Source organism: Magnolia sinica, chromosome 18 (genome assembly GCF_029962835.1).
Source record: "Magnolia sinica isolate HGM2019 chromosome 18, MsV1, whole genome shotgun sequence".
Taxonomy (NCBI): Eukaryota; Viridiplantae; Streptophyta; class Magnoliopsida; order Magnoliales; family Magnoliaceae; genus Magnolia; species Magnolia sinica.
The window spans coordinates 8,626,470-8,654,293 of NC_080590.1; the positions used below are offsets into that span (position 1 = coordinate 8,626,470).

Here is a 27,824-nt window from a genome sequence, read left to right on the forward strand (position 1 = left end):
TCAATTATAAGACCATAACTGCTACATGGTATTAACGGGAAAACCCATGTTTAATACAAGCATGAAGCCCTATATATTATCCCTGAATTGAAAACATAAGGACTATCCAAAACTTCAACAGGCCACACCAACTAAAACATGCTTAAAATCACTAAAAATCACGTGGTGTGGCCCGATGAGTTTTAGAATTGGTTAATTTTTAATAAATATCCATTCAGCCAGTTTGGTACAGCTTTCGAATGGGTTGGGTGGCATATTCAATACTAGGCGGTTCCGGCACACAATCCGAAGATTTTAACGGTGAATATTCCCACTCCAACTGCACCCACCTGTTTCTTTTATGGTTATGATATTCTGGATAGCGGATGAAATTGGAAAGGAAAACCTTGTGGACGGAGTGGATGTGAGTCCCAAATCATAGCGGGCCCCACACAGGTAGTCGTAGTAAAAGCTCATTCTACAGTGGCGATAGAGGACGCGGCCTCCTCAAGAAAACATGGCGCGTGCGGTCGATACTCACGTGGTGCTGACTTTTAAGACGTATCGCACCAGAGAAGAGGGAGATCCCAATAGGCGGAGATGGAGTCTCTCTTGGACTCGCTGACCAAGGCCTAATCTCGGACGAAGGAAATCGTCTCCCGAATCCAGACACTGCAACCCTAGAATCCAATTTCCCATTTCAGCCATCCCCTTCTCTCGATTCATTTCAAAAGCAGTTGCTTCTCTGCTTTCCTTCAATCGACACGCGATCTGAACCTTCCCAAACCCTATTTCTCTTCTGCTACAGCTCCAGTTTCCGAATTCTGATTGATCAGCTGCAGATCCGAAATGCCTGTGGCAGCTTCTGCTATCTATTTCCTCAATCTCCGCGGCGATGTCCTCATCAATCGCCTCTATCGTGACGATGTCGGGTATGACCTTCCAGTTCCTCCCTCCATTTTCTAGGGTTTACAGAGATGAATCTTTGCGATGATTGAAATTAGGGTTTGATACATGCCTTTTAATCTTTGGTGGAATCGATTAAGAAGAATCTCATGAAAATGTGAAACCATTGAGCTGCCGATGAATTACCGAAACCGAATTCCTCATTTGTTTCAACCTACTATCTTTCGTTGATCCATGTCCTGAATTTTCAGCTCTCATTCTTCTCAACTTTTTTATTTATAATAAATTTTTATACCTTTTAATGCTGGATATGGATCCTTCAGTGGCAATATGGTGGATGCATTTCGGACGCATATAATGCAGACGAAGGAGCTTGGTACATGCCCTGTTCGGCAGATCGGAGGCTGTTCTTTCTTTTACATGAGGATCAGCAATGTGTACATTGTGATTGTTGTCAGTAGCAATGCCAACGTCGCTTGTGCACTTAAGTTCGTCGTTGAGGTATGTGGAATCTTCTCTTCTTTGCTTGTTTTATTTTTATTTCCCTTTTTCCGAACGTGTTTTGATTGTGAATTTCAATGGCTTGAATTGTAGTAGAGTTTTTGGTTGCCTGTGAAACTTGGGGCCTTTTGCATGTGAAATTTCACAAAACAGATGAATTTACATCTCAATGGATTCATATTGCTGCCAACTTTCCATTAAGTGACAATTTATTTTGATGTGTCATAGAATTGTCCTTCGATTGCCTAGTGAAGTCCAGAGGTTTGCTAAGCCCACACGTGTAGAGGCCTGCCCATCTTTGTGCAACATGTCCGTGGGATCTGATATTTCCATCAGGTTGGCTACACTGTGTAGATCTTCTAGCTAATAAAATCAGGCTGTTTCACTCCTCAGGTCGGTCGTGATTTACAACACAAATAGACAGCTGTTTTTAATCTCTACATTTTATTTTTTTTGTACGTCGTGGCCCACCTTAGGAGTAAAAAGGCCCGAGTTTTTAACTGCAACTTTTAAACTGTAAGGTCCACCTGATTCAAAGCTTGCATCTCACCCACATGCCATATGTGGTTGCGTAATAGATGGGTGGGCTCTACATGCATGTGGGCTTAACGAACATCATAATGTTGTCGATTTTCCAGTTACAAATTTACAATTGTTCCTTTTTCAGCATATTACAATAATGGATGCTGGCGTATTCTGTTGTAGGAATGTTTTGCCTAATGCATCTCTTGCTTCTAGACTGTGCTCTTTACTCCACCCCCAGCTTCAGAACCTCCTTTACCTTTCAACCTTGCTATTGTTACTGTGACTCCAAATCCAACTTATATAACTACTTTTTGTTTTTTGTTTTTTTTGTTTTTGGATCCTTGGCATTGTTAAAACTTGATAGTTTCTGGATTTTACTGAAACAATCAATGAATCAGTTTTTTCTTCTTTTTCATTAAACATTCACTCATATTTCAGATTTTGAAATATAACTGATGGGGACATCACGCGCACTCACGCCGCCTCCCTTACGCACGTACGCTAGAAGGAGGGCCCCACCGTCGATCTGGATCGATGACGACGTCCAGGGAGGGCCTCTTAGCTAGAAGACGAAGTTTTGATTTAAAAGAGTGAGCCCGTCAGTCATGAAAAGCCCATCATGGGATCTCATGATCGTGACCCACTAGTTAGATTAATTTCATATTTTAGGTTTTGCTTATTAATGTTATTTAGAACATCATGGACGCTTTAGATTTCTTTGATTAATTTTTATTTTGGTTTACTTCATCGTCAAATAATAGGTTGCGCACATGGCACGAGTTTTGGGGTATAGGGTTTTCTTATAAATAGGTGCCCCTTGTAGCTTTTTTTAGGGATTGAAGATTAATAAAAATTCTGCGTTTTCCTACTCTCTGAGTTGTGAAGCCTAATTGGGTATGAAGCCCTTCCTTTATCGAAGGGTTAACTACCGTGGTGCGAAGGCATATCTATCCCGATTCACCTCCATCCATCGTCATCTCTACTACCCATCTTCTACCATCCCTTCTCATCTCACCCCATCTTCTACGCTTCGAATCAATCATCTATTGTAACAATTCTCCTCCCTACAACAGAATTTCAGAATCTGGCCCTATAGGAGGGCTGAAACTTTGGCGGAGCACCATGCACAAACCGTATATCGGATCGATCTGAGATTTGGGGGTTTTAGAGTCCATCCCTGGCCGACTAGGGCTAAGGTGGCCTTTTTTGGAATAGTGGGCCCCACACATGTGCGGCCGAGATTGCACGCATGTGCGTCTGGGTCATTGTTGTTGTCCACGCGTGTGGAACTTCTCTGGTTCGTCTCTCTCCTCTCTTTCACTCCGCTTTCACCCAAAATCCCTAAACCTAACCCTAAATTACTCAAATCTCCAATTTTTTGCCCCTTTTCTTACCCTAGTGTTCCTTGATTTGAAATTGGTGAATCCCTTGGATTAGGGACTGATTACTATGCATGTGTGGATGATTATTTCTTATCTTTGAGTATCGTTTGGTTCATGATTTTTATTGATCCAACCCTATCATGTGTAGGCCTGGACCCGCATAGATTCCCCTTTCATTGAATGTTTGGACTATCATGTGGGATGTGGAATTTGTGTAACTGTTTCTGAATTGGTATGCTCTAAGCCTGAATTCTTGCACATCATACTAGAATTTCATGTCTTGCATCAAATTTGGTATCAAAGCCTAGGGTTCTTGTAGGGGAATTCATTACATGTTTAGGGTTTGGTTGTTCATGTCCATTACGCATCAATTCTCATCATATATGGCTGTTTAGAAGTCCATAAACTCTGACATAAGCTGCTGAATTTTTTTGTTATCCCCTTATTTGAATTATTTTAGAAATTAACTTAGCTTTCTATTTCTAGGTTTAGAAACTTTCCTTTTCTATTTTTTAGAAACTAATATTTTAGAAACTTTTTTAATCTGTTTTTAGAAACTAATTTCCTTTCCTTTTTCTTTTTTAGAAACTAGTTTACTTTCCTTTTTCTTTTTTAGAAACTAACTTTCTATTTTTAGAAACTTTCCTTTTTCGTTTTTAGAAACTAGGTTGCTTTTCTTTAGAAACTTTCCTAATTTGTTTTTTTTTTAAAAGCTTTCCTAATTTATTTTTTATTTTTTAAAGAAACTTTCCTAATTTGTTTTTCTTAGAAACTTTCCTTTTTCGTTTTTAGAAACTAGGTTGCTTTTTTTTAGAAACTTTCCTAACTTGTTTAAAAAAAACTTTCCTTTTTCGTTTTTAGAAACTAGGTTATTTCTTTAAAAAAAATCTTATATTTTGACAACTATATTGCTGAATTTTGGTTGACACCCTACACTAAACATGGAACAATTGCAAGAGTCACTAAACAAGCTATCCCAAAAGTTGGAGTTTATGATTAAGCGCTTGGAAATGGCCCAATGCTTTGAACAACTTGATGCACGCATTACCCGACTAAAGACTATCGCCAAGACAAACCCCACTATTGGAGTAGATGTCCAATCTCAGGCAGGTGCAAGGTGTCCCGTATCGGTATCGGTTGGCGTAACGGTGACCTCCAAAATCGATACGGATACGGGCGCGTAACGGTGATACGGGGGCGTAACGGCCCGTAACGGTGCAAAATTTTTTTTTTGTCAAAAAAATATGAAAAAATATGGATTAAATCCGGAATATTCTAAGCATTCCAAATATGCATTCATTTATAAATTGGAACATGTTTATGGTGGTGTAACGGTCCACTCTTTGGTGAGAAGTTGTATCGGACTATCTGATGAATTTATGAACCAGATAACCTGAATTTGACTACAAAATTCATATATTTAATTTTCTAACTATCTACTATCAATGATAGATATATTAAAATGAATGTAATATGAAAATATCTTACATTTAGGTGTTTGCAATTATTTTTGAGGGCCAAAATTCATGCGTAAATAGAAAAAAATATAAAAAAAATATAAAATGGCACCCCAAATATGTAAAATGCACATTAACATGTTCTACTATGATTAACACATCATATGACATCATTAAAACAGCAAAAGAATCATTAAAAAATGATTTTTCGAATTTTCAAAAAAAGGGCCAAAATAAATGCGTAAATAGAAAAAAATATAAAAAAAATATAAAATGGCACCCCAAATATGTAAATTGCACATTAACATGTTCTACTATGATTAACACATCATATGACATCATTAAAACAGCAAAAGAATCATTAAAAAATGATTTTTCGAATTTTCAAAAAAAGGGCCGAAATAAATGCGTAAATAGAAAAAAATATAAAAAAATTATAAAATGGCACCCCAAATCTGTAAAATGCATATTAACATGTTCTACTATGATTAACACATCATATGGCATCATTAAAACAGCAAAAGAATCATTAAAAATGATTTTTCGAATTTTCAAAAAAAGGGCCAAAATAAATGCGTAAATAGAAAAAAATATAAAAATATATAAAATGGCACCCCAAATCTGTAAAATGCACATTAACATGTTCTACTATGATTAACATATCATATGATGTCATTAAAACAGCAAAAGAATCATTAAAAAATGATTTTTCGAATTTTAAAAAAAGGGGCCAAAATACATGCGTAAATAGAAAAAATATTAAAATATATAAAATGGCACCCCAAATCTGTAAAATGCACATTAACATGTTCTACTATGATTAACACATCAAATGGCATGATTAAAACAGCAAAACAACCATTAAAATTTGATTTTTCGAATTTTAAAAAAAGGGGCCAAAATTCATGCGTAAATAGAAAAAAATATTAAAAAATTATTAAATGGCACCCCAAATCTGTAAAATGTACACTAACATGTTCTACTATGATTAACACATCATATGACATGATTAAAACAGCAAAACATATTAAAAAAAGTATAAATACCTATTTTTGACGAATTTCTGAAAAATGGCCCACCGAGCTTTGATTCAAAAAAATCTGTGATATAATGTGTTTTTATCTCAAATACCTAGCTAAGGTTGGTCGAAATTAGTAGTAGAAGGAGTGAAAAACAGTTTGGAAGCAAGAGGTTTCAAAAAAACAGCAAAAAATGAGCTAAAAATGAAAAAAAAAAGTTACCGTTACGGGCCCGTTACGGCCCGTTACCGTTACGTATCGGCCGAACGGCCGATACGTAACCGATTCGGCACACCCTGGGCAGGTGGCCTGAAGGATAAACAAAGGAATGAAGTTGGTCAAGAAATCAATTATGGGTGTGCACCCGTGCACCCACCCCATGAGAGACATCAAGACCACTATTTTGAGGGGTACAACATGTGCGGCCTTGTGGTTGGAGAGAGTGCACCAGAGGCTAGTGTAGATTTACCCATTGAGGTCATTCCAGTAATGAATGAGTTACGTGATGTCTTTCTTGATGATCTACCGGATGAGTCTCCCCCTAGGAGGGATATAGAGTACACAAGAACATGGGACACCGTAATACCTACAGCCGAGTTTGTGTTTAATAATTCTGTCAATAGGTCCATAGGTCTCAGTCCTTATGAAGTCGTTACTGGTTATAAACCTGAGAAACCTATTGATCTTGTCCTTATGTCACTGTCCCATAGGCCGTCAGAGCCTGCAGAGTCTTTTGCGCATCACATTCATTCATGGTATCAAGAAATCAGGCAGAAGATCACTACTAGTAATGAACATTACAAATTTTTTGCAAACCAACATAAACGTTTCAAAGAATTCAATATTGGGGACTGTGATGGTTCGTATCTGGCTCGAGCGGTATCCTCCGGGTGCCGTTCGTAAGTTACACGTGCGTAGCGCTGGACCATTCAAAATCATAAAACGAAACGGTCTCAATGCATATGAGGTAGATCTTCCACCTTCTATGGGAATTGGTTCTACATTCAACGTAGAGGATCTAATTACTTTTCAGGGGATCACTGATATTTGGTCCGGCCCTTCGCCTACCCTTCCTCATTCCCCATATTTATCCCTTGAACCATGGCCCCTTCCCGACGATCCATTTTTCCATCCTCTACCTCCCATACCCACTCTTCCTGACCTTTCTTCCCAACCTCTACCTCCCATACCTACCCTTCTCTACCCAATTTTTCAGCCTCTACGTCTCATACCTACCCGTCCCGACCCATTTTCTCAGCCTCTACCTCCCATACCTATCCGTCCCGACCTATTTTCTCAGCCTCTACGTCCTATACCTACCCTTCCCAACCCATTTTTCCAGCCTCTACCTCTCATACCTACCCGTCCTGACCCATCTTCCTAGCCTCTACCTCTCATACCTGTCCTTCCCGACCCATTTTTCCAGCCTCTACCTCCCATACTTAACCTTCACACACCCAAAAAGGAAATAGAGAATATTTTGGACCATCAGATAGTTTCAACGTCGGATGGCGGGTTTCAGAAGTACCTGGTTAAATGGAAGTCATGCCCAGCTTCAGACAGCACGTGGCTCACTGAGGAGGAGCTTCAAAGACTTGATCCTGACATCCTAAAGTGATTCAGGAGTTCTATTTCGCCAGTGGCGAAATCTTCGAAGCCGGGGAGAATTGATGGGGACATCACGCGCACACGCGCACTCACGCCGCTCCTCACGCACGTACATCAGAAGGAGGGCCCCACCGTCGATCTGGATTGATGACGACGTCCAGGGAGGGTCTCCTAGCTAGAAGACGAAGTTTTGATTCAAAAGAGTGGGCCCGTCAGTTAAGAAAAGCCCATCATGGGATCTCATGATCGTGGCCCACTAGTCAGATTGATTTCATATTTTAAGTTTTGCTTATTAATGTTATTTAGAACATCATTGACGCTTTAGATTTCTTTGATTAGTTTTTATTTTGGTTTACTTCATCGCCAGGTAATAGGTTGCGCACATGGCGCGAGTTTTGGGGTATAGAGTTTTCTTATAAATAGGCGCCCCTTGTAGCTTTTTTTAAGGATTGAAGATTAATAAAAATTCTGCGTTTTCCTACTCTCTGAGTTGTAAAGCCTAATTGGGTGCGAAACCCTCCCTTCATCGAAGGGTTAACTACCGTGGTGCGAAGCCGCATCTATCCCGATTTACCCCCATCCATCGTCATCTCTACTACCCATCTTCTATCATCTCTTCTTCTCATCTCACCCCATCGTCTACACTTCGAATCAATCATCTATTGCAACAATTCTCCTCCCCACAATAGAATTTCAGAATCTGGCCCTACAAGAGGGTTGAAACTTTGGCAGAGCATCACGCACAAACCGTACATCGGATCGAGCTGAGATTTGAGAGTTTTGGAGTCCATCCCTGGCCGACCAGGGCCAAGGTGACCTTTTTATTAATAGTGGGCCCCACACACATGCGGCTGAGATCACACGCATGTGCGTCTGGGCCATTGTTGTTGTTCACGCGTGCGGTACTTCTCTGGTTCGTTTTTCTCCTCTCATTCACTCCGCTTTCACCCAAAATCCCTAAACCTAACCCTAAGTTACTCGAATCTCCAATTTTATGCCCATTTTCTTACCCTAGGGTTCCTTAATTTGAAATTGGTGAATCTCTTGGATTAGGGACTGATTACTATGCATGTGTGGATGATTATTTTTTATCTTTGAGTATCGTTTGGTTCATAATTTTTATTGATCCAACCCTATCATGTGTAGGCCTGGACCCGCATAGATTCCCCTTTCATTGAATGTTTGGACTATCATGTGGGATGTGGAATTTGTGTAATTGTTTCTGAAGTGGTATGATCTAATCCTGAATTCTTGCACATCATACTTAAATTTCATGTCCTGCATCAATAACTTATGGAATTCTTAACTTTTCTGGAGAACTACCAGTTCACCACTTCTTAACTAGAGCTGTACACGAGCAGACTTAGCTCGGTAACTCGCTCGACTCGGCTCGGATCGAAACACTGTTCGAACCGAGTTGAGCCTTTTTTTGGGAGCTCGGAAATGTTTGAGTCGAGTCCGAGCTGGACCTAGCTCGACTTGGCTCGACTCGGTATTAGACTCGATCCGACTCGGCTCGGATCGAGTTCAAGTGAGTAAATAAGGGTTTTTTAAAAAAACCCTCATTTGCCCGACTCATTTCGCCCTACCCTACCCAGCGAGCAGCAACCCAGTCCTAACCCATTTCTTTGCCCAAATCGCCCTACCCTAACTCATAATTTTAAGCATAATTTACAAAAATTGCCCCTGAGAGAGAGAAAGAGGAGGGAATTACGAGATATTCATCTGACGGAAAAGCATTCTGAGAGTGGCGAGGGAGCAGAGAAGAACAATGAAGATGTCCGATACAAGCAAGAGCAAGCTCGATTTCCTATACACGCAGTGGTAATACACTAGCGTTCCGCCTATTAGTAGTACCACCGGCCTACCGATTTCCGTGCACCTCCAATCCATTGAGATCTCTCTCTCTCTCTCTCTCTCTCTCTCTCTCTCTCTCTCTCAATTGAGAACTGCGAGGGCGGCCAGAAATGGAGAAGGCCAACAGCATTAGGACGGAGATGGGTGGGGCGTTCGTGTTTCTTGGGGAGAATTTTATAACAAGAAAGATCAAATCCAACTGGTTATACTGTAAGTTACAGTTCACCACTCTACTTTCTTCCAACATCACCACTCTACTCAGCTCGAACTCGGCTAGGACTGGACCGAGCTGCTGGCCGAGCCGAGCACGAGCCGCTGTTCCAAGCTCGAAGGCCGAGCCAAGCCGAGCACGAGCTGAGACTCGGGCTGTCCGAGTCGAGCACGAGCTGGGCCAAGCTCGGCTCGGCTCGTGTACACCTCTATTCTTAACCCCTGCTCTTGCTTCTGCTTCTTGTAACTAAGAAAGATTCTTCTTTGGTCAAATTCCATCTTTCAGTGGTACTTTAGGATTTAGCTGCATATTCTGTAGTAAATTGTCATTATAAGCTCATCTTCATAATCAAGGATTTGTTCGACATATGAATATTAATCGCTTATAGTGGAAGTTTTTTTTTTCCTTATCCTTATTCTGCAGAAGTCGATTCTGGTATTTATTGAATCTCACCGTTTGTGGCTTCATTAGGTTATTTTGAGTTCATGGCATGGTAATCTCAGTTGTGGTGGAGAGTGGGGACATTCATTTCCTCAAATTTCAGTTATCCTGCCATATCTTCAAGAATATCTGATACCTTTGATTCTTTATTTCATGAGCAGGCAGTTGCACTGTTCAAATCTTATTTTGGTGGGGCATTTGATGAAGATGCTATCAGGAATAACTTTGTCCTGATTTATGAGCTTCTGGATGGTAGGTTTTCTCCCATCTCTTTCATGATGACAAAATACTTTAATCAGTTTTTGTTTTCCAGATTATACAATTTTTCACTCTACTCACCCTTAAAAAAATGGATTTTTCGCTTGTCCTAATAATAATATCTTCAGTCCATGCCTGTTGCTAAACCTACTAGGGCTATCATATTCTGGATGAAGCTGCTTTGAGCTTTGTTTTTGTTAGTGAATAGTATCACTGTCAGCAATGTTCTTTTTGTATTGTGTTGCTGGGGTGATAGCAATGTCAGTAAACAATGGAGGACCTTTTCAATTTGTTTTGATCATGGTCCTTGTATTTTCCTAAGATATGATGCTAGATGAGTTCCTCTCTGGCTGTGTGCTGTAAAACCATATTATTCTTGCTCCGATTGTAGGGAATCTCTTATTTGAGCCATTGGGTATGAGGATTGTTTTGTAGCTGTATGAGTATTTTGAAAATATGCACCTTTCGTGCAGAAATCATGGATTTTGGCTACCCCCAAAACCTTTCTCCTGAAATATTGAAGCTTTACATCACCCAGGAAGGAGTTCGTTCACCATTCTCGTCCAAGGTAAGATCTCAGATAATTATATTACTGGATTAAAAACTTGTTACCTGTTAGCATGTCTATAGGTGTTTCTTTTAGGGTCATGACCTTCTTTCCACTTAGCCATGCAGAAAAGGGGTGGCATATGTTTAGAGGTTTTTCCAAAGTTAAGCTTTTCTGACTATTTGTCTTTGCCTTATAAACAATTCAATAGCCTGCAGACAAGCCGGTCCCGAATGCAACTCTCCAAGTTACAGGTGCTGTTGGTTGGCGCCGTGAGGGTCTTGTTTATAAGAAAAATGAGGTGACCTTCTCTTCATCGCTTCCTGGTATACACTGGCATGGGAACACTGCTAACCAAAAAGTTTCTTAAACTCCTACATTGCAGGTGTTCCTAGATATTGTGGAAAGTGTGAATCTCCTTATGTCTTCAAAAGGTAAGTGATGTATCACCAACAGTGTTTTAAATAGTGAATAGCGTGTAGCATAGCGGTCGCCCCTCTGAAGCATGAAGCTTAATCTACATGGCATGCAACATAAACTACATGCTACTTTTAGATTTTTAGTTAAGGTCGCACTTGGTTGCACCAAATATCATGAAATTTCATGATATTTTGCACCAAATTAGTATGATTAACAATGAAATTTAATGACATTTGTTGCAATTAAACACAACCTAAAATAATAGGAAAATTAGGCAAATAATAAGCATAAAGGTAAAGAAAGAGGAACCTAACGGATTTAATATTATTACTTGTATGATTTTACTAAAATCATTGGTAAGATTAACTAATTTTCTTATATAATTGGGTAAAACATCTTTTGCTACTTTCTTAATGCACTCAGCCATCTCCTTCCACAGAACATTTCTTCCTCAACATTCATTTTTCTTCTTCCATCAATTTATTTATGAATATAATTGTTTTCTCCTTTTAAATTCCACCACCTAGTTTTTGGAAACCTATTAATTCCATTCCATTTCTTTAATCTCTTAACATAATATCCGTAACCATTAACCTATGTTGTGCGGTCAGACTCTCTCTGGGTATCAGTGTGCAGTTCTTACATATTTGATCAGTCTATCTTCTTAGGTAGAACTCTCATTGCCGGTCTCCAACTCGGATAAAGAAGGGTTGCATCAGGTTGTCAGCCAGTGTCAAACTTATGTCGTAACTTCCGACATGAATCCGAGTTATCACGCTATATAGCTCATGAAAACAGCTTAAGTCATGTGTAGCCTATAGTAAACACTTACAAGCATATGTTACACACTATGTAGCCAATGCTACATGTTACGTAGCTTACACTATAAGTTATTTTTCATTAAAAGTTTAATGTTTTCAATGATTTGTTACATATTTATTTTTAATAAAAAGTATTCAATCTTTTCAATGATTGTAGTAAGATAATCGAAGTAAGAGTATTAACTCAGTTCCGTTGCTATTTCTTTATCTTTATACTTGATCTTTACCCGCTTTTCCTATTCTCCCTATTATTTTGGTTGCACCAAATATCATGAAATTTCATTATCAATCAATCTGATTTGGTGCAAAATATCATGAAATTTTGTGATATTTGGTGAAACCAAGCACAACCTTAATTAAATATCTAGAAGTGCGCTACATGCTATGTAGCTTATGCCTCACACTTTAGAGAGGTGAATGCCATGCTACACGCTATTTAAAACAGTGTATCACTATGTTTTGATCTATTTCTGCAATGCATATCTGTTGCTTAATATTGTCTTTTAATTGTTTATGCCAAATAATTCGGTGATTTTAGGTAGTGTTCTGCGGTGTGATGTAACTGGAAAGATTCTCATGAAGTGCTTCCTCTCTGGAATGCCTGATTTGAAGTTGGGCTTAAATGACAAAATTGGTCTTGAAAAGGAAGCGCAACTTAAATCTAGACCTGCTAAAAGGTACTGTGACAACCTAGTTGCAGTCTTATCTTTGCTGGCATTGGTTCATATTCTTATCAACATTGTATCAAGCTATAAGACTGATGTTTGAATTTGTGCAACTGCACCCCCATATATACTTTTCAGCTTTCCACATTGCAGCATGGAGCACCCGATCTAGTTGAAAATGGATGTTTGAAGAGTATATCCAATTCCTATCTTTTCGGTTTCATGGTGTGCCATGACAGACGTTATGGGGCCGTAAAGGCCATTACGTAAAGGTAACGGTGGCAACCGTTACACATTACGGGGTCGTAAAGGCCATAATGGCTGTTACGGAAAAAATGATATGGTCCATGATGGGGCTGATACAGGTTTTTTTTTTTTTCCTTCAATAAAAAAGAGAGACCATAACGGGGGCTGTAACAGCTGTTTCAGCCCATATCGTAAAGGTAATGGTGGTGGCCGTTACGGCCACTGTTACCGTTACAGAATACCTTTGTCTTAATATTGAATTTTATCAAGAAATGAAAATGTAATAATAAAAAAACTTCAAAAGACAAAAGGAAAGAATGGTGACACACTATCTCGTCCCCGCAAAAATTGCAAAGGCATCTGATTCTCCATAGGCATCAGTTGGACTGGGGTTGTTTATCTGCATGCTTTAGCTGGGCAAGTCTTGTAGTGACCTAAAAATAGGATTTCTTTATTGCACAGTATCCTCTAGAAACCAGCATATTTGTGAACAACTCGGGATGTACATTACTCTGTGCAAAATAGTAAACTCAACCTTGAATTCACCAATTGATGGTTTTGTATGGTTCTTTTCTTACAATGTTGACTCGAAACTCGTTGGAAACTTTCGTCTAGCATTCTTGGTTGCAGCAATTTGTTATTTAGTGTGTAGTGGAGTTGCAACTGAATGGTCACTCGAGTTCTGTAGGAACTGTTTCTGCTAGTAAAAGTTTGTTAGTTTCAAGCTTTGATATGCATTTTTTGGAAGTCTAGTGCCAGGCATCTTTTTTCATGTTTTCGGTGATATTCAGCATTAGAAGTTGGCCTCTACAGGATTTTGCTACAGTGTATGCTTAAATTGTATAGTTTTATCTCTGTTATAGACTTATAGTCTCTTGTAGTTCACAACTTATTGCTGAGATTCTTCTAGTTGTCTTGTTAACTTGGTCCTCGGCTATGCCTTGTTTTTTCAGTGGCAAGACTATTGAGCTCGATGATGTTACTTTCCACCAATGTGTAAACTTGACAAGGTTCAACTCAGAAAAGACTGTCAGTTTTGTACCACCTGATGGTGAATTTGAATTAATGAAGTAAGCTTACTTGTCTCATATATCTCTAGAAATATTCTTTTTTTTTTCCCCTCTAAAAATGCTCTTTTCATTTTCTCATTTATGAAGCATTATATATATATATATATATATATATATATATATATATATATATATATATATATATATATATATATATATATATATATATATATATATATAACTGGAAAATTCCCCACGAATGCCATATTTACCAAAAAAATTACTCCATGAATCAAAAGTACCTGGGTAGTGCTTTTTGGGAAGGGAAATTATTAGAGTACCTTCATGTATTGTTTTTCTTTAAAAAGTAATAAATAGAAATTTTTGGGGCCCACTTGGTATGTGCATGACATCCAACCTGTCAAAACATATACACCCATCCATTGAAACCACACTAACCAAAAATCTTTCTAATCGAATCACTAGATGGGCTGCACATCAATTTTGATATTTTCAAGTAGTGTATATTATATTTTTATGGTGTGGCTCAACTTATGTTTAGATTGATCAAATTTTTTGGTCATTATAAACATCATGGTGGATTACATCTATCGGACTGGTTAGATATCATACAAATATCATGTGGGCCCCACAATTTTCTAAATTATCACTTTCTACAGAAAAAAGTATACAATGGACATTATGGTAATTTCTCCACTTGAAAAGCATTTCCCTGCCATTTTGGTTTGTAGAGGCATTATTTGGTAAAATACTAATTCCTGAGGAATTCTGCCGTAAAAATCCCTGTGAAGTAACCCTTCAAAAATGCTCTCCCTTTTTTTTTTCCCCATTCAAGTCATTCAGGTAGTATAGTCTTAGAGTGTCCTGTAGGAAAGTCAATAAGAAATGGAAATAGTGTTCTTTTAGGGCCCGTTTGGATTGCAAATTACAGCTGTAATGTAATGTAAAAACACCATCATTACAATTTTACAACGTTTGTTTAAATGCGTAAATCGGCACGTAATTCGACAGTCAAATGCAGATGTAAAAGGAGACAAATTAAGGAATTTGTAATCATTACAATTTTACATTGTATTGCAGTGAAAATCCTGTCCAAACACAGACATCGTTGTATTTTTCTTGTTGGTTTGACATTTCAGTAATATAAAAGTATTCTCATTACAATTTTACCACGCCTAGCCAAACACAGAAATTGTTGGTCAAATTACCTGTTTTCCAGGAGATAGGTATTGTAATTTGTAAGCATTGCACTTTTTACAATACTGTATGGCCGTAATTCGCAATTCGAACAGGCCTTAGGTGATGGTTGAATGATCTGCTGTTTATTGGGATGATTCAAAAAAGGGGAAAAGGAAAAAAAAAAACAAAAAAAAAGGCTGTTTCCTGCTATTTGTAAAGTCCCTTGTGTTTGCTAAAATAATCCTTTTGAAACTCAATAATCCTGAAACTCCATCTCATTCTTCACATGCCTTCATGATCAGGTTCAAGAATGATGTTGACATATAGTAATTGGATAGCTTTATTTTTGTAATAATGATCCATTAAGAACTTAACATAAATATGGTTACATGAATGCACTACGAGAGGGAGACACACACCACCCCCCCCCCCCCCCCCCCCAAACAAAAAAATAAAAAAAGAAGAGGAAGAGGAGCCAATATCCAGAGACCTGATCTTCTTAGCACCCAAGCAATGTCATCATGTGCCCCTCAACTTGTAAAGCTTGTGCATATGCTTCATTTGAAATTTCTGACCATGGCCTTGACAACACAACGTTTTCCAACCACACTCACAGTAATCACATTTCATAGTGCATGACCCATGGTTCTGTGGCAGCTGTGGTTCACTAACTAATCATTTTCCTTGCTGGCATCCCCTTGTGGGAATGAAGTTGAGCTTAGCTGTTTGCAATCTTTTGAGCAGATTGTCTGATACAATCTGCAGATTTTCCTTAGGACTGTACAGTGTTATTGCAGTTACTGCTACATGGATTTACCACAGGGTCATAATATTGTCTGTCCATTCTAATGGACACTCTTTCACAGGTATCGTATTACTGAGGGTGTAAATCTTCCATTTCGGGTGTTGCCAACAATCAAGGAATTGGGTAGGACGAGGATGGAAGTAAATGTTAAGGTTTGTTGTTTACATTATGATGGATATTTCATCGTTTCATTTTCAGCTGTGATCTTAATGCTTTCTTCCATTTGCAGGTGAAGAGTGTTTTCGGTGCAAAGATGTTTGCTCTTGGAGTAGTGGTCAAGGTTCCGGTGCCAAAGCAGACAGCAAAGACAAGTTTCCAAGTGACATCTGGTCGAGCAAAGTATAATGCGGCTATTGATTGCTTGGTCTGGAAGTGAGTAATCAATTTATCGTTTTCCTGCTCAGTTATTTGTCAGTAGAGTTAGGCTTCCTACACATGTGAGCCTTCTTTACATGACGCCGGACCTACGAGATGCTAAAATCCTCGCGTACATGCACATCCAGAATTCTAATTAACTGGAGCTCCCTAAATAACTAAACGATTCATAGGATTGCTTAGTTTGCAACTCCTAGAGTATGTAAGAGTTTAGATAACCTGTCTAATTAAATCGAACCAATGTTGACAACTAAATTAAGGTACAGAGTACACAGATGTCCAGTCACATTAAGAACTTCACAGCTCACGAAAAGGAAAATCTATATTGACGATCATTTTGGAGTCGATGATTTAATTATAGAACTGAAGGTTCCCAAAAGAAAACGAAGGTTCTAAACAATGACTTAATCCTATCATATCTCTGAAGTCTTCTCACGTTAAATTTGATACAGGTATTTCATTGTAAACTTTGTTTATCATTTTTGGTTCTGAGAGCATCCTAGTGTCATTGATAAAAAAAGAAAAAAGAAGTGCATCATAGTGTTATTGTTTATTTGTACTTTTGCAAGTTTTTCATGAGGCAATCCAGTCGTTTATTATCTTTATTTCCTGTCAAGCACATTTGTAGTGTTGTCAAGCATTTAAAAATGTTTAAAACTTTGCAGGATAAGGAAATTCCCTGGACAAACTGAGCCAACCATGAGTGCCGAGATCGAGTTGATTTCCACAATGACAGAGAAGAAATCCTGGACTAGGCCCCCGATTCAGATGGAATTTCAGGTGCCAAATTAATTTTTCAACTTGCAAGTTTATCATGTTCCATCTAGAATACTGCATGAGTAGGCTGTTGATGGTGGGCCTGGCCTGCCCATATTCATATTAGAAAAGGCTTCCCGACCTAGCCCAGTCTGACCAATTCAAAATCTGGGTCCAAACCCAGGCCTGCTGACATCCCTATGCATAAGTGTCACCTGATAAAATAAACAACCTCAGAAACATAATGAGTGCATGGCGAGTTGGCAGTGTGCATGCTCTGATTATGGTAAACATCTATCTGGCTTGCCCATGACAGGAGAAGTTTGGCAAGGCAATTATGGAATTTCCTGCCCTTTTCTGTAATGTCTGCACTGAATTTTTGCTTGTCACCAGAGATGCTTGCTGCACATTTTCTGAAAGGAAGCCCCCTTTTGTCCCAGCTATTTGGGGTCAGCTTGTTCTCAGGATTGCTTGCCAAATGTTCGACCCTCCTTTATCCGGACTGGGTACCAGTTAGCACCTTGCTACCAGGCAGAGTTTGATAAATTTCTTAAAATAATGAAGGAGGATAACTGATTCTTGACAACATGGTTTCTGCAGGTTCCAATGTTTACAGCATCGGGATTACGAGTCCGGTTTCTCAAGGTATAGACACAACTAGTTTGGCTGTTTTGATGCGCCCCTATTTGGTTATGGTACCTGATATTGCCAATGTTTCTTCAACTTATGCAGGTTTGGGAGAAAACTGGATATAATACGGTGGAATGGGTTCGCTACATTACCAAAGCCGGGTCATATGAGGTCAGATGCTAGAGGCTTTGGAAGTGTTCTTTTGCAAACTTTGTGAAGATGTGTCAGGAGGGAATCTTTTTAGCAAGTCAACCTTGGACATAGAGCTACGAGAGAATGATTTTGCTTATTGATCTGGTAAATTGCCACCTTTCCCCTCAAAAGAAGAGTCTGCCTGTTATATTTTCATGTATTGTGATTATTACTATTTTTCTACTGTTTGTTCTTCAACTGGCACTTGGCATTTGATTCTTTGGAATGGAAATTTTACTTGCATGGATTGTTTGTAAAGGCTGATCATCAGTTGGGGTTGTAAGAAAGATCAACATTGGCTGTTGCTCTTGGTGGGATGTCCCAGAATCTTTTTGACTGATTGAAATCATTTTTATTGGATAATGGTCAATCCAACTATTGTAATGTTTTTGTAATATTTTTAAGAAGCATGCATGATTCATTAATGTCTGATGGTTTGGAGAATGCTATCTCAGAATCATATCCCGTGGTGTTCAAAATAAATCACCAGGAGAGTTGATAACCAAGACACTGGCTCTACAACATTTTAGACAATTAATGTGCTCCCTCGAATGCGTTTTTTTTCTTCTCTTTTTGCCAAATGCAATGAGGCTTACAATCGTTTAGGCAATGAAAAGGACAGTTCATGAGTAATTGCTTGCACCCTTGTGGCTAAGTACCAATGATCAGAGGCATTTGGTTGCATCAGTGATCCAAGAAATGCGAAACCCACCACTGTTGCACCATGTACTACAACTTGCCTCAGCTGGAAGACTGAAGCCAAAGAAAAAAAATAATTTGTGGCCTTTTTTCAGTTGAATATGAAGAGCAGTTGGCTGTATTTTCTTTCACAACTGTCTATCACTCGATTTATTAGCACTTTACATGGGCACAGCAACTTAACAGCAATGGTGTCCGTGATTATGATGCTCTGGGTTTAGTTAAATGAACAGCACTTGTACCATGGATGAGTTAGCACCAAGCACTCATTCTACAACACATGTACACTAAGGGCCCGTTTGTTTTTCAAAGAAATGAGAAATACCTGGGAAATAGAAATTATTACAATTTTGCTGCGTTTGAAAATATATGGTGAATTGTGTGCCTGGAAATTGGTTCAAACAATTAATTTTAATTTTGAATTTTCAAGGCAATGCGAATGATATATCCATTCCGTCAGTCTGTTTTATTACAATAATTTTGGAGCATGAGCCAAACAGACTGGATATAGCAATCCCATAGATCTCAAGACAATCCACTGACAACATCATCATTACTTAGAAATCCATGCCATCCACCCTAATACCATTCAATCCCTTTCAATCCACCCAGCCAAACGGACCCTAAAGGCTTGCTTGGTATGCAGAATTATGTGGTATTGAATTGCATTTGGTGAGATATAAAATTCCATCCGGCACTAGGAACTGGTAGGAAGGGTTGGATTAATCCAAATATTTGACCTTCTAGTCCCAACAGAAGATACAACAGGATTTTTGGTGAATCGTGAAATCCACTGCATTTGTGGGCCTCACGGAGTTGCATATGAATACAGGTGGCTGGCATCAGTTGTGAAATCTGGTCTGTTGATTACAATTCCAACATGCACCAAATGCAGAGTTTTCCCAAATAAAGAATTTGATTCTGAAGGTAGGATTGGATGGTCAAAAGACCACTATTTCCAGAAAATTATTGTACAACAAGAGTGTTAATTCCATCTAATCCAATGCAATGCATCGTTCCAAATAGGCCCTAAGAATGCACAAAAGACGTTAAGCTTGCAGAACGTTATTGGAAGCGAATCTTGAGATAGGGTTATGCTGTAGTTGTTTGCTTCCTCTCGGATACTACATCTATTCATGGAAACATGAAAACTGCCCTACTCAATGCAACAGTATAGGTACAACAAGGTACAACAATACATAAGTCTGATAAACAAACTGTTTAGCATACATATCACGTGAGAACTCGAGCAACTTCCGGTACAAGGAAAATAAGGACAGCCAAACTCTTTCAAGATACAAAAACAGGATCTCCATAATGGAGTCAACGAACAGTCAACAGCTTTCACAACAATAAAACATGGTTGAGGAAAGAACGTGTCAGAAACTAGGCAATAACAATGGCACATTAGGCCCTGGGAAGCTGTGGTGGAATGATCTGGCCCTCATCAAGCTGAATTTCATGTTCAACCCTCTATATGGAAAGGCTCTCTTCAACAGTCCCTGGCACCATCTGTTAATCCTACCAGCTAAGCTAGTGAGCAAAAACATAACTAAAATTCCAAGTAAATCACTAGTTAGTTAGAGAACACAGTGGTTCGTTGCTACATCTTCATGTTGGTATCGTGTCTGTGCTGATTGGCTGAGTGATGACCTGCCCATCCACCAGATGGATACAAGGTGGCAATGGGTTGAGCATGTTGGCCAGAATTGCCATAGGTCCCAGTTCTTTGGTCGAGGGGGCTACTAGGTTCATCATCAGATGACTCACTTGTGGAACCCTGTGAGGGCAGGCTGGCAGGCGCTGCTGTGGCCAAGCCTGCCATTTGTGGGGGTGCCGATGAAGGTTCACGTTTCAAAGGATCTGGTTTTGGTTTTTTACCATCTGCAATGAAACTGCCCACCACAACCTGATATGCATGCAGTCAAACCAGAAAAGATTAAAGTGTTGGTAAAAGATGCATCATGTAAAAATGGTGAGGGTAACATTTAGGTGTGCAGACCTGCACTGGGGTTGCTGCCATTAGCATCCCAGCCACTCCACCCCCAATAACACGGCCGTCTGATCCTGCCAATGATACGCTCAATCCACCAGTCCTGCTTCGGGTGCCATCACTCTCTGTAAGCAAAAACGAACCCGACAGAGAAATGATTTCAAAGCGGCCCTGCACGAATGATACCCATATGAGAATAATTCATCCACAGTCCAAATGCTCGACTCGGAAGTAAAGATGTAAAGAAGAATCCAAACACCTGAATAACAATTTCCAGGTCTTGGATGCACAGCTATTATTATTTCACAACCAACCACAGGCACAAGGGAATTGCATGGTCTTGAACCATGCCCAAAGCAGTTAGTGGCCATTAATTAACATTTAATAGGTTAGTTGCTTATGAGTAGGAAAATGACAATCTAATCAGATGTTTAACAGAGATCCATGAGGATGAATATTAAACTATGAACAACCAGAAAGACACCATATGAAATGACAATTATAAAAGTTTAAAGCTTCCTAACATCTTGACGAAATTATATTTAGAATTACACCTTTGATACTACAAACATTTTGAAAATCCATGAGTTTTTGAATCTATCAAAACATTTGTATGGACTATGCATTGATCAACACTTATTGTTTCTTCAGGCCTCCATGTTCTACACAGCGTTTCATGTTTCACACCCATACCACAGATGTTTGTCGGCAAATTATGCGGCTCTGACCATACACGTTTGCACAGATCACTGATCCCTTTTCTTTAATTAGCTTATGATATGAATCTATCACGCGTTAGGAAAAGCAGCAAAAATATAAAGAGTACATTCAAATGACAATTACAAGTATCATGTGGAAAATACATCTTGTATCATGTGGTACCTATATCCTTGTTTTTTTGAAAGGTAACCGGAACCTATATCCTTTGATAATTTTTTTAAAAAAATTTTAAATGGTAAATCCAAATTCAGTTCCAACAAACCTCATATGACACAGTCCCACCAGAAGTTGCTGGTTGACGAAGGGTGACATTGCTAATGGCACCGTTTGCTGAAAGGATACAGACTGCACGTGGCCCTTGCTGTGAAAAAGCCATGATCGTTGATGCTACATCCTGGCAAAAGACGATGACAAAATACTTGAGCATAAGATAACATATCTGTAAAGAAACAACTCGGTGATATGAATACTTTTATTCCCTTCCTAAGTAAAGAAAAGGAGAAGCAAGAAGCCAACACATGAATAACTTTTTTCCTTCTTTTTGTGAATGACACAACTTATTAAAAGGCAAAGAAAAACTGCGGAAGGCCAATGCATGTAATAAATAGAGCATTTGTGCATTTACATCATAACCATAACCTCAGAAAATGAAGCATAAATGAATGTTTTATTTGCATTCTCATAAGATCTCCAGAATGCATTGCAAATGGAAGAGAGATTTATGTAATAAAAGTATTTATTCCAAAAGAATCTCACGCATCAAGTGAACAAAAATATAAAATACAACAAGGAATGTAAATTCAAAGTGTCTATTGCAAGTGTCCTCGGCTTCCAAAATCCAAAGCAATAGCGATCATTTCAGTCAAGAGTGTCAATCTACCTAACCTCAAGTAATCTAACAGAGGGAGGAAGCTCCATTGACATGTTGTGTTGTGCCACACAGCTTCATATAGCACATACCAATCTCATTCTCCAATACTCTTATGGCCAGACTAAGTGCAACTCATCTATAGAATAAAACTAATCTTTGCATGTTACATGCTACTACATTTATTAGTATGTGCCGGGTGTGCATAAAACTAATGGGCAATCTGATACATCAATTATGAAATACTGAGGTGAAAAACATGCAAGCTTGCAATTGAGCAAATATGAACACAACACAAGCACCAGGCATCATTATCCTCAACAGTACATTTGGTAGGTGCAAAAAGAAAGGAAAAAAGAAAAAAGAAAGAAAGACAGAGAAACACAGCAATGAATCAATCATAAATTAATTTTCTCTCATATTAAATAACCACTTCTGTTTTTTATATGCAACAAGCTTGTAAATCAGTTATGACAGCAATAAAGAAATGGCAATAAGAAATCATATTGTTGAGTAACGAGGGGTAAGGTCAATAATTAAGAAATTGAGCAACAAAAAGATATGTGCCAATAAATGTAATTTCTAACCTCTCCGGCTTTAACTGTGATGATGTGAGGAGTAAAGGAAATCCCAGCAGAGCCTGTCATTCACCAAGCTAATCAGCACTGCTCTTTTACAAAATAAGCAAACAAGCATGCATATGAAAAACAATGAATACTTAGAATAAACACTATTATGCATTGACTGGGTAAATATTTAATCAGCCCTATGGAAATGCCTGAAGCAAATATTTACATAATTGACATCTAAAGATGCGTTGCGTTGTGCGATCCCGACTGTTTTCTTTTAGTAAAATGATACTCATTCACAGTAAATCTCACCTCTCATGCTACCGATTTTTTTTCTTTTTCATAAGATTACAAAACCCTTCCAAGTGCTTAAGCTATATGAAAGCATCAACAGTTCACACATGTAGTATGGCAAAAGGAAGATAGCAAATATCATCCCATTGGCTGCCGCAATGGGACCTTAGCTTGAAATGGCATGATGCACCCATGACTTCAGGGTCTCAGCCTAAAGATGGGTGGAATCGTATCTTCAGCCAATGGGTGTTGACAGCCTCCATTTATGGAAGTTGGACATCCAAACCAGGCACAAAATAATGAGGTTTTATTTTGTTTGTGGCAGGAAGAATGGAAAGACACTTCCCTTGAAGTGATCTCTGCCGCTCCTTGGATCTGAAGGATTTTGCAAGAGATCTTCCCCAGATTTCACCAGCTGGAATATTGGAAATCAAGAAAATTTCAACAACTATTTACATTGGAAATCCTCATACTCTGGCTGTGCATGATGGATGATACGCTTGCTCTCAGTATTTTCATACGTGGAAGATCAGGACTGTAATCTATACTAATTGATCAGGTATATGCTACATGTGGCCAATAAATTTACCAATATAGAGGGTGGCTAGAATATCCAAGCACTGCTCCAGATATCACTAGTATTATCGGTATCATTAAGTCAGTAATATCGAAACTACTGACAGTTTAAAATTTTCCAAATATTAAATATTTAGTGATATTATCGATGTCAACAATATTTTGAAAACCCCTTATAAAAGTTTCTTGATATTGGTGTTACCATTGATGATAATCCATGCTACCAGTGACAATATTCCTGAAACCCAAGAAACATCCGTAAATAGGCAAAAATTAACTGAAAGTTGGGAAATTTCCAAAAACCCCAAAACTCTCATTTTTTGGGACCTTTTGTTCCTTAGGTGATTTTGATCTCTCCTTTTTTCTTTTTATTGAATCAAAGTTGAATTTAGGAAGAAATCTCTACATGAAATCAAGACAAGCCGGAACTCAAAGGTGGCGACAAGTTCATAGAAACTTCTTCTTCTTCTTTTTTTTTTTCTTTTTTTTTTTTTTTTTCAAGTTTTAGCATGAATTGTGATGGAAATCCATGTATATGCATGCATTGAAATGGATTTGTGGCAAAAACTAAATAAATTAACATTTAAGTGAAAATGGGAAATTTTGATGAAATCCTAATTTTTTTTTTTTTTTTTTCATTATTGTATTGGAAAATGTGTTTTTCAATGTTAATTAATGTGGAAATTTTATATATTAACAAGTGTTGGCCGATCTATTATACTGATTTTTTTGACAAAGGTTTTTTTTTTTTTTTTTTTTTGAAAACTTTCAACAACACATAGTTGCCCTATAAAATAGTAACTTACAATGTATAGTTGTTTTTCGCAATATTTTGATTCCTACATGCATAAACACGTGTCAATTAACATCTCCTTCAGAAAGATTCCACCTTTTTTCCCAGTGTTTCCCTCAGACATCAATATCTTTCCAAGTATTGGCAAAAGCACTACATGTTTCTGTAACACTGGTCATCAATACATGTAACACTACATCCAACTATCCAAGTAATGTGGGTGCATGGTATAAGTATTCACCTTCAATGCATTGAATGAAGTGGTAATGCACTAAATTAATGGTTGGTGGAATCTAATACGTTGTTTGGGTATGAAATGGCTAGAAAACAACGATTGTAAGGTGCACAAGACATTTCCCTTAAAAAGGCAAACAAGCATCCTTCGGTAAATTTCACTTTGAGAAGTATAAGGTGGAGAAAATGATTTGATAATGCTTGAAAATTTCTTTTCATTTCCATAGATTCCACCGATCCAAACATGCCCTAATGGGTCGTTGGATGTTTGGAAAACTCACTTAAGACAAACATGACAAATCCTGGGCATGGATGTCAAGATGTTGTGTTGGACTGCATAGATACCATAGGAACATATATTGAAGAGGTAAGCTATTGCATCTAATAAGTGCGTTCTCAAATGTGAACATGCTTTCTCCTGAAATCTAGAGCATGTACTTGTTGGGTGCTTCTTCTGGAGCACATCTGCAGTAAAGATGTGGAGTACATACTTTCATATATATATATATATATATATATATATATATATATATATATATATATATATATATATATTTTTTTTTTTTTTTCTTTTGTGTTTTTGGTAGAAGCCATTGTCCATGGAGAGATGCATTCCAGCCTCCCCCTTGGACATCGCAATATTCAAATTTGTGGACAGCCCTGTCCAAATGGAAGCCCTTGTCCATGGACAATGACATGGCCAAACATAAAGGCTCTCCCTTGGACATGATGCCCATGTATTAAGTGGGTCTTTCATGCAGACAAATGACCCTTAACTGAAATGCACCTCATGCAAAGATCTACATCCTGTAGCTTTCTCAAGTGCAGCAGCAAGCTTGGGAAAAGCAACCCAAAAATCATGATCAGACAATTAACCAAGGCTGCTGGGGGCGTTTTGGACACTACTATATGAGCCCTTGGTTAGGTGGCCCGATCAGCACACATTTGGGTCGCGTTTTTCTAAACACATTCATCTCCTCTACTTATCATCTTATAGTAATCGTATGCAAACAGATAATGCGTATTGATCGAGAAGTACCTAAGGCATTCAACTGTTGCCGCTTTCCCGACCCTGGGGGCCGCCCTCTCCGCTTGAATGACAGTTCGGAAGCCTGAGTATCAGAATATCCCGAAGCAGAGGACATAGGAGTCAATGCCAATGCCATACCACCATCGGGCCCATACTTCCTTGGCCTACCTCTCTTCTTTTTCATCATGTCATTTTCGCTGAAGCCACCTGATCTCATGCCAGGCAACACATCTTCGTTATACGAAGAGTTCAAAGTATCAATGGGTTTTAATCCAGGAGGTACTGCTGAATTAAACGGAAGACGTGTGGTTTGCATCATCCCTGCTGAGGTCGGACTAACCATCGGGCTGTTCGGTAAGTTGGCGCTGTAAGAATTTGGGCCTGCAATCGTACCCTGATGTTCAGATGAAGCTAACCTAGTGGCTTCTCTTGCGTCCATTTGGCTAATTGTTAATTGCAATTAGTGGGAAATTTCAAATTCTCGTGATAAAAATGAATATGGTATACAGTGTTGTGATTCCTCTCATCGGCATTTTCTTCAAACCACATCCAGAAGCTTCTAGAACTGTAATTTCAAGAAAACCAACAGAATAGATCAAGCATTAACCTACACATTGAGGGGAAAAAAAAGAAAAAAGAATAAAAGACAGAACCCAGATTTTGGATTTCCTAAAAAAGTCAATTTTAATTGTTTCAAACCATGATTTTCTGTTGAACCAATAGAAAATGCAAAAGGGTTTCTCTTTTGACATTCAACATGGATCCAGCTTAAGAGACAAAAGAAAAAAAAAAAGCAAAACTAGAAGAAAATAGATGCAGATCTAATTTTTTTCGTAAGAGGAATCAAGGATACGAGACTTCACAGTATACATGGCCATACAATTTACACGAATGGGTCCCATTCTCCACTAATCCAGACCACTGGTCTGTTACATCACACCATGGATGGACCTTGCCTGAAAAATCTACTGGCAAGTGCATAATAACCTTTCGATTTGTGGCTTACAAATAGACGGTTCAGATGAGAAATACAGCAATAATCCACATTCAACGGCCAAATAAAATTCCAAAGACTGGTGGCTAGAACCTTCCAATCTGGGAAATTTTCAGGGCCATAGTCCATCCATAGTGTAAGTCAACAGAACAATGGTCTGGATTACCAAAGCATGGGCCCACCTGCCAGAATCAAGCACCAGCGTGTACTGCTTAAATGGTTCTCTCTTTCTCAACACCATGTTTTTTCTGGGAAAAATCGTCAGAAAAATGCAAATGGGCTCTCTCTCTCTCTCTCTCTCTCTCTCTCATATAACCAACACTAGAAGAGAAATGCTGAAAGCGTTCTCACCCGGAAAAAAAAAGGGTTTTCTTTTTTTTTTTTTTTAATGGAGAGAAAATGCAAATGGGTTTTTCCGTTTCGATATTCTAAACTGACCCAACAGAAGAAAAAAGGAAAAGTAGAAGACAAGAGATGCAGGTATCATCAGCCATCACAAACCATGATTTCTGAAAAAAACCGTGAGAAATTGCAAATGGGTATTTTCTCTTTTGATGTTTAAAAGCCAATCCAACAGAAACTAGAGGAGAAGAAAAGCAGGTTCTTCAAAAAAAAAAAAAAAAAAAAAAAAAACAACAACAACAACAACAAAATGCAAGTATAAGGAGAAGAGAAGAAAAGCTACCTGGTGCTGGAAATGCAACAACAGAGCCGATCTTTTAGGGTTTAAGAGGCCTTAAAAATTAGGGTTTAAGCTACTCGCTGCCACCACATAAAGCAGAAACATGATGTGAGAAGTGGAAATCGCGCCTCTCTCTCTCTCTCTCTCTCATTCTCACTCTCACTTTCTAAGGAGATTTTGCTGCACCGGCCGCCTGCGAAGGTTCATGCGCAGGCACTTAAAATGTACACGTGGAAGAAAATAAGAATAAATCACTTTAAACCGTCCAAACAGTGGGAATCACTTGGATGGATTGTAAAATAAAAGCACCTGCACTGAAATAATTCCTTAAAATGATCGATTAGTAGAAATATATTGTACGGTTGAGATGAAGTACATGTTAACTTCCGAAGTCCACCAGCAGATGTCCATTGATTTACATTTCTACAGTGGGTCCTACGAATTGGACGGTTTTAGAGTTACACATACGCCATGTGTGGAATTTCTCAGAGCACGCCTATGAGCCACTGCAGTCTGGCAGACTATCAAATTTCAGATAAGAACAAAAACAACAATGCGACT

At 38.5% G+C, this 27,824-nt stretch overlaps 2 protein-coding genes and 1 long non-coding RNA gene across 3 annotated transcripts; 2 read left to right on the forward strand and 1 right to left on the reverse strand.

Moving 5' to 3' along the window:
• The first annotated feature begins 472 nt into the window (after positions 1-472).
• On the forward strand, positions 473-18,236 carry LOC131233557 (AP-2 complex subunit mu). The gene is made up of 13 exons (XM_058230317.1): positions 473-911; positions 1,209-1,386; positions 10,048-10,138; positions 10,618-10,712; positions 10,903-10,992; positions 11,077-11,125; positions 12,471-12,609; positions 13,797-13,913; positions 15,920-16,010; positions 16,088-16,230; positions 16,899-17,013; positions 17,590-17,634; positions 17,722-18,236. Exons 1-13 carry the CDS (start codon positions 829-831, stop codon positions 17,800-17,802), a joined length of 1,317 nt encoding a protein of 438 aa, XP_058086300.1. The 5' UTR covers positions 473-828; the 3' UTR covers positions 17,803-18,236.
• Positions 14,100-15,481, forward strand: LOC131233564 (uncharacterized). The gene is made up of 2 exons (XR_009165279.1): positions 14,100-14,720; positions 14,758-15,481. It is a non-coding gene; the product is annotated as an uncharacterized LOC131233564 (long non-coding RNA).
• Positions 18,237-19,695: 1,459 nt separating the features above from the next.
• On the reverse strand, positions 19,696-27,424 carry LOC131233561 (AT-hook motif nuclear-localized protein 10-like). Its single transcript, XM_058230328.1, has 6 exons — positions 27,267-27,424; positions 25,597-26,152; positions 22,679-22,731; positions 21,486-21,617; positions 20,513-20,674; positions 19,696-20,419 (listed from the first exon to the last, which is right to left on the reverse strand). The coding sequence occupies exons 2-6, from the start codon at positions 26,024-26,026 to the stop codon at positions 20,114-20,116; spliced, it is 1,083 nt and encodes a 360-aa protein (XP_058086311.1). The 5' UTR covers positions 26,027-26,152; positions 27,267-27,424; the 3' UTR covers positions 19,696-20,113.
• Positions 27,425-27,824: the final 400 nt, after the last annotated feature.

Coding starts and splice junctions, on each gene's coding strand:
- LOC131233557 (XM_058230317.1), top strand. CDS start 829: ATGCCTGTGGCAGCTTCTGCTATCTATTTCCTCAATCTCCGCGGCGAT. Junction 10,139..10,617: donor GATTTATGAGCTTCTGGATG/GTAGGTTTTCTC, acceptor CCTTTCGTGCAG/AAATCATGGATTTTGGCTAC. Junction 16,231..16,898: donor ATTGATTGCTTGGTCTGGAA/GTGAGTAATCAA, acceptor AAAACTTTGCAG/GATAAGGAAATTCCCTGGAC.
- LOC131233561 (XM_058230328.1), bottom strand. CDS start 26,026: ATGGACGCAAGAGAAGCCACTAGGTTAGCTTCATCTGAACATCAGGGT. Junction 21,618..22,678: donor TCACAGTTAAAGCCGGAGAG/GTTAGAAATTAC, acceptor GTCTTTTGCCAG/GATGTAGCATCAACGATCAT. Junction 20,420..20,512: donor TGGCAGCAACCCCAGTGCAG/GTCTGCACACCT, acceptor CATGCATATCAG/GTTGTGGTGGGCAGTTTCAT.